Source organism: Dreissena polymorpha, chromosome 15, assembly GCF_020536995.1.
Source record: "Dreissena polymorpha isolate Duluth1 chromosome 15, UMN_Dpol_1.0, whole genome shotgun sequence".
In the NCBI taxonomy this organism is placed as follows: Eukaryota; Metazoa; Mollusca; class Bivalvia; order Myida; family Dreissenidae; genus Dreissena; species Dreissena polymorpha.
The window spans coordinates 10,661,187-10,672,053 of NC_068369.1; the positions used below are offsets into that span (position 1 = coordinate 10,661,187).

Sequence of the window (10,867 nt, forward strand, 5' to 3'; positions counted from 1 at the left end):
GCGAGTTGAATGATGCAATTATGATGCGTGTAAACAGACACTATCCGTTAATCTGAAAAGAACGACAACTCTAACGAAAATGTAAGTCGCTCGCTTATCGTGTTCGTGGATGCCAGTATGCAGTCGTATGGAGCGGCAGCGTACATCGTTAAAGGGAGGCATTCGACATTGGTTATGGCAAAAAAACGAGTTGCGCCGTTGAGGTCGATTTTTTTACCAAAATTAGAATGTATGGCTGCCCTTCTGGGAGCAAGACTTACAAAACATCTACATTTTAGAATGCGAAAATGTGTTCCTGTGGTCGGATAGCCAAATCACGTTACATTGGTTAAAATTTAAGACATTACAGCGATTTGTGAAAAACCGAGTGAATGAAATACACGAGCTGACCGGAAGGTACCAATGGAACTACTGCCCAACCCACCAGAACCGTGCTGACCTACAGACACGGGATGTGACTGCAAACCAACATACAGAAAACAAGATGTGGTGGAATGGACCGCATTGGATCACAGCAGAAGAACAGTGGCCGAAATAGAACTCGAACGCTGATATTCACAACCATGCGCTCCTGACAGCAATAGAAGAGCAGCACAAACCATCGCAACCAGCACATCAAAGCAGCACAGGTGTGCACGTGATCATTGACATTCACAGATTCAGCAATAAAGCAAGAAGTTATTGAGAGTTACTGCGTATGTTTTAAAATTCGTGCAAAGCTGCAGAAAAGCGAAAATGCGAATGCAACACAGTACGTTGACACCAGATGAGATAAATGCCGCCGAACACCTCTGGTTAAAAACGTGTCAACATAATTTGTACGTGACAAAAATTGAAAATCTTAAAGCCGTAACCAGTAAAAGAACATCGTTGGTGAAACAGTTACGTTTGTACCTTGACACAGACGGCATTTTCAGATGCGGGGGACGTATCCACAATGCACCGCTGAATGAGATGACAGAATTCCCCATTCTTTTGCCTGCGAAGTAGCCTTTAACAAGACTGATAGTGACAGATGCTCATGGAGAAATTCAACATTCCGGTGCGACGATAACATTTCTTCGACAACGGTTCTGGATACCTACCATTAGACAGTGTGTTAAAAAAATCATACGGAATCGCATTACATGCAGGAAGGTTCACCGTTTTCAGCACCGGATCCACCGCCATTGATGAAATACCGTGTACACGATTCAACGCCATTTTCTGTCACAGGTGATGATTACACCGGCGCTGTGTATGTAAAAGACTCTAGCGGGACTGAATGCAAAGTGTACATATACCTGTTCACGTGTGCAAGTACACGTGCAGTTCATCTAGAAGTAGTTCCTGACTTAACAGCTGATTCGTTCATGCAAGCATTCAGACGATTTGTGAGCCGGAAGTCTTTGCCCTATCTTATGGTATCTGACAATGGAACTACGTTTGTAGCAGCAGCCAGTCATCTACAGCAGTTGTCTCAGACAGTCCATGATGATCTTCTCAATAGAAGTACGAGGTGGGAATTCATAACGAAGAGAGCGACGTGGTTCGGAGGATTCTGGGAACGTTTGATAGGCCTCACTAAGACTACGTTAAAGAAGATACTGGGACGTACCTACATCACAGTTGGTATGCTTCAGACAATCATCGTAGAAATAGAAGCGACCCTCAACGACAGACCTCTAACATACGTTAGTTCCGAGTGCGAGTTAGAAGACGTCGTGACACCAGCGCATTTACTCTACGGAAGACGAGTGACCACTTTACCATATCGTGACATCACCAGTGGCAACCTGGAAATTACAAGTGCTACCGGAAGTGATATTCGCAAACGCGCGAAATTACAAAAGACATTAATAGACCACTTCCGTGATCGGTGGAAAAAAGAGTATCTCACAGCCCTACGTTAACACCATACAGTCAGTGGAAAAAACGAACAGTGTATTTCGGTAGGTAGTGCTGTACAAGTCCACGACGAAAAACCACGTAGTACCCGGAAGCTAGCTGTCGTCGAGGAGGTGATCAAGGAAAACGATGGACTGGTGCGATCAGCAAAAATTCGTGTTGGAAATAAATTGACAAGCAGACCAATTACAAAACGTAATCCCCTTGAAGTGAAGTGAACTGGAAGTAAAGTGAAAAAAAGTGAAACATTTATAAGACTTGTGATTGATTTCATAGACTGAACGTTTTCATTGTGTTAAATATGTTGCAAATTAGGTGGTGTCTATATTTTGTTATGAGTATGTATTTAATTATTTGTATTAATTATATTATGGTGTATTGCATTTCGCGACCCCCAGAATGTTAGGATTTCGTAACGTTACCATATAACGCGCCATTTGTTACGTGACGTTCACGCACGCTTTCCCGTCGTGACGTCACGCCCGTTATATTTTGTTATTATTATGCATTGCAAGTTAAAGGTTGAACCTGGATTTCGCTCCTTATATTTCTTATATTTCTTATCATAACGCGTATTCCGCCTTCATAACAATATTGACATGCCGTTTTTCCTTCAAAAGGGAGCGTTAGATCTTAATGCAGATGACTCTACTTTACATGAAGCTGACGTTGACATTAAAATCATTCAAAGTACTTTGCAAAATGACTTAGATATAATATCAACTTGGTGCTCTTTTAACAATATGTTAATACATCCAAACAAAACTTAATGCATGGTATTATCCAGTGTTAATAAAGCTACACACACCTTATTACTTAAAATCAACAACAGTGTTGAATATTATAATTGACGTGGAATAACTGTTGACACACATCTCACTTGCACCTGCATATAAATAACGTCTGTCGAAAGCTCAATTCGAAGCTAGCCTTATTAAAACGAATTAAACCCTATCTAAATTATTAATCAGTGAAATTGTTTTACAAATCATACATCTTACCACATATAGACTATTGTTGTACAATATTGTGCTCAGCCACAAGATAAAAAAAGAAGGTAATTTCAATACAGCAACGAGCTGCAAAAAAAATAATGAATAAACCCCGTTTTCTTTTCTATCAATTCCAACTTTCAATACACTGGGCAGGATGTTATTTGAAAATAGATGTAAATTTCTGGTTAGTACTGTTAGGACCCAGTTCGTGCGTTTACAGAGATGGGAATTTCATTACGTGAATTCAAGAAAACCAAACCGAATAACATGTCCATGTATTTTTATTTTCTAGCAAGAAATGGAAAGTAAAGAAATTTTAATGTCTTGATATAATTTCAATTGTGTACTGTTTATTCAATATTTAACTCTATGTTTCAATGGTTTGATTTTACTAAAAAAGTTTGCTTACTAAAATTCTAAATATAAGCTGTTTGGGATATGTTACCCAACTGTTCGTTTTTTATGAGAAAATCTTGGATTTATATACTATTTTGGATGGCGCGCTGTGCCTTGTGCCGGGCACATCGGCACACTGCGCCGGGCACACGGCAAAGGGCGCCTGATACACGACACAGTGCGCCTACCACAACATATATTACGCCGGAATCAAAAATCAGTGTGCCTTAACAGGTGCTCAGAGAAAGATGCCAAAACATACAGGTGTTGCAATACAATACAATAATAACTAACAACAATAACATAAGAAAATATAATCACCTCAAAAGAGCTTTCTGCCATTACAATTTGAAAACATTTCCCGAAAGTCTATTTAAACTCAATGGTAAACGCTTGTAGAATTAGCAGACTGTAATCTGGCAACGAGAATCGGGTACAGTAAAAATCAAGATGGCTGCCAGTTCATCCATAACAACATGTGTTAGAGCTTCAAATGGAAAAATCTTTGGATAAAGCCAGTTTTATGTGATAACATTTACCAAAAATATAAAAAGTAGCATTAATAATTGATAGACATAGGTACTATTTTAATTGACTGACGAAGAAAGTTATGCCTTTAGAGACACAATTCATAAAAATAGCTTAAATCAATAAAGTAGACTGATTGACACTGGGGTCCAACATCACCCCCTTGTCTTCTATGACAAACTCCTGTTGCCATATAAACAACAAATTTTACGGTATTCTTATAGAAACAAATTAGAACACTTAACGGGTGAGCACTTCAATGAGCATATACGGTATCCGTATGTGATGTCACATAAGAAATGAGTGTATCATATTAGAGCAAACATTCAAAACATCAAAAGTGTGAACACTGAACATGGCACAACCTAATTGAGAGCAACAATTTGGACATAAAAAGTGTGAATACTTAACAATATAAAGAAGTGAAACTCCAGCTGCTGGAGCAGTATTGAATTTTCATTAAAAACAATTAGTTGGTCCTTTATTTAAGGCAAGTGACCGATTGCCAAAACAGTACAAAACAGCACAATAGTGCACAATACAAACCAACATAAACACAAAATATGAATAAAGCTGGGGTCACCACCTCCTTGGAACGGTCAATGCAAAGCATTGGGGGTTTAAACCGGTTATAGAGCGCTCAACCTCACACTTGGCCCAACAATATTCATAATACATTGAAGTGTAAATAAAATTTAACGTCATAGCATTGTAACTCAAATCAAACAATAATAAAAGGGAATTAAAACGCATTCAATTTAATTACAATTTAATTACTCAATGGTATTGAAGATACCAGAGCAACAGAGTTACAACTTTTTGACGAACGATAAAATGAAACTACAAACAAGTGTCAACTACATTCCTTCTTTATAGAAAAAGATTTAAAAATATAGCGTCATTGAGTTAATATTTCAGATAATCATCGCGCAAATACAGGAAGAAGCAGCAATAATGGGTGTAAAAATTCCATATAACATTGCTTGGTTGTTTATGTGACTGCTAAAAATTAAATTAATAATAATTAAATCATAAAAGTAACGCCTTTCAGAGAGAAAATATAAATAAAATTGAACGTTATAAACCCAATCACCTATGAATGTAGCTTGCATGTACCCAGAAACAGAGAAAGAGTTATGACGTAATTGACAGGCGAAGACACAATGACGTGAAAAAAAATCCAGGGGCGGTACTGTAAAGTAATAATAAAACTATTAATTGGGGGCTACTGCAAAATTGTACTACTAATAAAACAAGTTTAGTTGATTAAATATTAAGAATCAAATATATAAAAATAGTAATTCCATTAAAGCGACATTATTGGAATCAAACACTATATAGGTGTTTTGACAACTGACGACAGAAATGATTTGTTGTACAATTTGAGTCCAAAAGTAGTATTCATGCAGATTTGTTCATACGACACAAAGACACAATTTTGTTCAACAGTGAAAAATTCCCTAATAAAACAAGTTTAGTTTATTAAATATTAAGAATCAAATATATAAAAATAGTAATTCCATTAAAGCGACATTTTTGGAAGACATATCCTTTTACTAGTGAAACAAATTGAACATTCAACAAGAGAACCAAAACTTAGTTAATATGTTACTGCCCACTGTTTATTTTTTTCAGGCGCTTTGCCCCCATTTCATCCGGTTCATGGTTCGCCCTACTGTTCCATTCCATGACCAATACCAATTTGCCAATGGAGCTTTCGATCGTCTTCTCAATCTGGAATAGAGCGATCGCAACTAAACTTGGCTCCTGTCTAGCTTCCTGTCTGCGTGCGTGCTGCCTTCGTCAACACCAGCCTTGGCTCGTCCATCACTGGTGTGTTTAACCTCGAACTATGTTGACTGAAGTCATTTTGGTCGCCTTGCGCTTGGGTCGCCTGTGGAACTCCAACATTGGCACTGGAAATCACTGTTGAATTAACTGGGGTGGGTCGATAGGTTGGAACAACTGACCCTACACTGGCTGTTACGGGACCTTGATACAAATCATCAAACACGTTAAAATTGTCATATTCCTGCTCAACAGGTACAATTTTGGAGGCCTAAAATCTGTTGAGCTCGGGTCTCGTAGGTGTGAAAGGCAAAGCTCTCCCAGTAGACATGCCGGGTCCATGATTAGAAAGATTGGCGTCATCTTCAGGTTTACTAGTTCGCATGTGTCGCTAGTCTCGTGCGCAACAGGCTCGTTGTTTACTCCCTCTTGAATCTCATTGGGGTGGGCGTTCTCGATGAGTTACCTACTTTGTTCTCCACCCCCTGCATGGCCGCCATCACTGCATGCCTCCTATAGTCCGTCACATGTTTATTCAAAGCTTCTCTCGATGATAACCTAAACATGCAAAGAGAGTAATAAAACTGTGCTTGGTCCAGAGCGAAATGGCGCTTTTTGACGTGGTCGGCCATCCGATATCTTTCATTCACATAACTCGTCATGTTTCTCTTGCAATGAATGCACTAGAAAAGAGGCCGCTTTCTCGATCTCTGTCCATACTCCATCATCTGTAAATACACAAACAATCATTGATTTCGATTTTAGTTAAAGTTCGTGCTCTGAAAAGTCACTAGAAAACTTAATTTATATTTGTTAATGTGCATTCCTTGAAGGAAAGTTTGTGTTACACTATGATTTGCATTTGAGCGTTCGTGTCACCATTTCGGTTTTTTCACTTTAGCGTACAGTCTTTAATAAGATTAATGTTTTTTTCACTTTAAATTCGTGTCTCACAATCACACCTAACTCACACGTAAGTATTTAGATAACAAAGTATTTCAAACGGTTGTGTCACACAAAAAAATAATCATGACATGTAATAGGGCAGACATGACTCTAAGTCCTACCGTGTTCCAACAATCCATTTCGTAAGATTAGCACCCGTATATGGCTTTAACTTATTGTGATGAACTACTTTCTCTAGGCCTTTTTTTCTTACACCGACTCGTCGTGTTTCATGTAACAGCCAAACCACGTCACCAACTTCAAACTCTTTACTGCGCTTTGCATTTGCCTCCAAATGCTTTCTTGCAACCTCCTGTGCCCTACACATGTGCCCTCTAGTTTGAACTACAAAATCAGATGGGTTTCTGGTCTCGTTTGTAGCCTTTATGTCTCCAAACAAAACGTCCGCTGGTAATCGCATCTCTCGGCCAAGCACCATCATGTTTGGCGATAATCTTGTTGACTTACAAGGTGTCGCTCTGTATGCTCCCGCAAGACAACCCAAGTACATATCCCAATATTTCTCCTCGTCCGTGAGATATGCTCTGACCATCTTCATGAGGGACCGGTTGAATCGTTCGACCTGACCGTTTCCCCGAGGATTGCGAGGACAACTGCGAGTCTTTTTTACGTCCATAAGAACACACAGATCTTTAAATAGCTGGCTCTCAATGGCCGCCCCTTGGTCACCATGTACAACTAGTCGGGCTCCCCACCTATTGATGATCTCGTGGAGTATTACCAACAACATTACATTACAACATTACATTACATTACATAACATAGATGGTCATTTTAGAATACGAATATAAATAAGCATACTCAATTGCAAGACTACGTAAATTCCATCAAAGCGGTAATGACATTTTTTAAGCATAACATAACATAAATGGTCATTTAATAATATAAATATAAATAAACACAATCAATTGCAGGAATACATTAATTCCATCAAAGCGATGTTTATAAATACACATAATCAAGTGCAGGAATATGTAAATTACCAACAAAGCGGTATGATTTTTTTTAAACATAACATAACATAAATGGTCATTTAAGAATACAAAAATTACCCTTAAGCACCTCAACATACTCAAAAATGGTCTGTCATGACCATAATGTACCTGTTGCCACGGTTTGTAACCGGAAGCGGTCCCAAGAAGTCGATGGCGAGTACATCCCAATGGGCAACAGCCTTAAAGTGACCCATGGGTGCTCGTGGTGTCTTGTGAGGCTTCTTATCGGCTTCACACACATCACATGCACGGACATGAAGCCTGATGTCGCTCTTCAACTCAAACCAGTAGAACCCCTGCAATAATAGGTGCTTCGTACGTGTAACGCTCAAATGCCATTATGTTCCGCAGTTAAGCAGTCGTGAACCTGCTTGATCATTATTATCCCCATGCAGTGTGGAACGATTAACTGATGAAACTCTCCAGTTCCATCGTGTTTTCGGAAGATCCGGTAGAGAACGTCATTCAAGATCATTTGACTTAACAACAGTTCGCAACGCTCTGAGGATAGGCCCAACATCTGCATCATTCTCCTGGACTTCTTTAATTTCTGCCGTTGTAAAGCCGGCTCTAAAAACATGGACGATGATGGAATCTGGGCATCATCGACAGTGATCCCTCTTATCTGCTCCACATCATCTCCGTTGCCATTCACCGCTACATCAGCTGCTTCTAGTGTGCGATCTGTGCACAGGTCCGATATAGGTTCAGCCACGATTGATTCAGTGCAGTTCTGTGTTCGCCTTGGGACCATAAACTCGGCTCTACGACGGCACTTCCGGCATGATCTGCATTTCAGAGCTTCGGTCATGTCGACATCATCGCAATTACATTCCCTCGGGGACGGGCACATTGAATGGGCGTCACAGTGGCTTTGCTTGTTGCCTTGCCGATATTGTATCTCGAAATCGTATGGTGCCAAGATTTCCAACCAGCGGGCAATCCTGCAACTCGGCTCCTTCATGCTGAAAAGCCATACCTGGGGTGATGATCAGTTCGCGCCGTGAAACTTCTTCCATACAGGTACTGTCTTAAGAACTGCATGAAGTACACCATCGCTAACAGCTCCTGTTCCGTGATGCAGTAATTCCTTTCAGACTTGTTTAATGAGCGGCCAGCGTACGCGATTACCCTTTCCCTATTGTCTTGCATTTTGGACAGTACATCTCCGATACCAGTCCCAGATGCGTAAGTATCTTGGACGAACGTTCAACCATCATACAACGGGTAACCCATCATGTTGGGTCCCATTAGAGTCCTATTGATGTGCTAAAAAGCCACCTCACTTTTACCGTCCCAAACGAACTCAACATCTTTCTTCGATAAATCCACGAGGGGTCTTAAATAACCGAATAAACCTTCTGAAGCATGACCCTGACGCGACAATTTGCTTTACCAGCTTCCCATTGGTGCGTGTGGCGAATCTGTGATCTTGAAACATTAGAAGGATCCGGAAAAAACTCCATCGTTAAAAACGATATGGCCTAAGAACACCACTTCCGTTTGCAGCATGCTGCATTTGTCTGGTCGTAACTTTAATCCAACTTGCTTAATTCGCCCCAGTACGTCATCATCTCTGCAAATGTGCTCCGAAAAGCCCCTAACAGACACCACCACATCGTCAACGTAGACTAAACATGCTATCCATTGGAAACCTTGAAGAACCAATTCTATGGTTTTCTAAATGTGCAACTAGAGTTGTTGAGCATAAACGGCATACACGTCATCTCATACTCGCCATATTTGCCGACAAATGCGCTCTTAGAGATATCATCCTTTTTAAGATTCAGCATCAAGACTTAGTCTTAGATACGGGGAAGCGGAAACCCATTAGGTTTCACTAACGCATTGAGTCGCCTGTAGTCCACTCACGGGCGGATCGCTCCCGACTTCTTTCGTACCAACACGATTGGGGATGCCCATGGGAAAGTGCTTTTCTTAATAACCCCATTTTCTAGCAGCTCTTCTATGGCCTTTCTCTCTTCATCAGCATACGCCATGGGTACCCGTCGTGGTCTTTGCTTAATTGGTGCAGCATTTCCCGTGCCAATTGAGTGTTCAGCGACCAATGTCCCATTCCGCCTTTGAGAAAGTATTCTTCTTCTACAGGCCAGCTACAACTCGTTTTTGCTTAACGTATTTTCCCTATGTTGATCTTCTGTACAGATCGAGTAGGTGATCGGGTATTTCTTTCATATCTGCTTCCTCATACGCTTCGCTAACGACAGCCTCGGCAGACACATTCACTCGCCGTATCGACACTCTTTCAACATGTTCTGATTCAGCATCTGCAACTACCGCAACAATGCTCTCAACTTCTTTAGCTTTCCGTACGAGCGTATTTTGTCGCAATAAAACGTCTTGCGAGAAAGGATTTAACACGCGATCCCTACACGTGGGTTTCGTATTCAGGCTTAAAAGTGTTGCCGCCATAAACAGCTGGTGGGTATCATCTAGGGACTTCGTTGACTCAACCACATAATCCCCCACTCGCTTATCATCGCCTTCTCGCCTTTCTACAAACACATCAATGACAGCCTCCGCTCCTCCAGGTACTATTACATCGTCAGCTACCCATACCTTTCTCGCCGTTTCGTCTGTCGCCTTACTTACACACGGTATTTTGACGCCATTCAGAACCAACACGTTCCTACTAAACAGGATGTCAACAGAACCAAGCACATCATACCCCAATAGGACGTCGTCTTCAATATCTGCCACAACTGCTTCACGCTCCAACGTGACTGGTCAAATCTCGAGCCTAACACCACCCATACCTAACTCCTCTATTGGGTCCAACAAGGTTCACAGACCCCGCAACTTTGACTGATCTCGAGAATCATCTTGAAGACGTTCGTCGATATGATGGTTTTTGTTGCCTCAGTATCCGCGGCAAATACAACCGGTACGCTTTCCGCATACCCTTCAAAGTAGCATCCTTAGCCACGCTGAGTCCTACCCGATACCCTTTGAAAACCTCAATACATCCGTATGTTTCAGTGCTTGTTTCGCCACTGGAAAGATAACTGGCGTCGACACCTCGTCTCTGTGATTTTTTAGTTTGGCCTCGCGACATTTCCTCTACATGGTTCACCCTTTGGCCGCAAGAGTCGGTCCTTAAATGTCCATCATTAACAGTTTCGACATTGTCCTGTGCAGCATTTGACTTGTTTGGGCATTATCTTGTGTAATGCCCAAGCTTATGGCAGTGAAAACACTCCACGTTGCGCTTTCCGGTCGCTGATCTATCGCGCTCTAATTTCCCAACTCTGTCCAATAAAGCTTTATTTCATAGTCACGTGACCTCAGCTT

The 10,867-nt window shown here is 40.9% G+C and overlaps 1 protein-coding gene across 1 annotated transcript; it reads right to left on the reverse strand.

Annotated features, from left to right (window-relative positions):
* Positions 1 to 5,577: 5,577 nt before the first annotated feature.
* LOC127860882 (uncharacterized) lies at positions 5,578 to 8,707 on the reverse strand. The gene is made up of 5 exons (XM_052399190.1): positions 8,535 to 8,707; positions 7,923 to 8,343; positions 7,664 to 7,851; positions 6,787 to 7,255; positions 5,578 to 5,865 (listed from the first exon to the last, which is right to left on the reverse strand). The coding sequence occupies exons 1-5, from the start codon at positions 8,705 to 8,707 to the stop codon at positions 5,578 to 5,580; spliced, it is 1,539 nt and encodes a 512-aa protein (XP_052255150.1).
* Between the last annotated feature and the right edge of the window lie 2,160 nt (positions 8,708 to 10,867).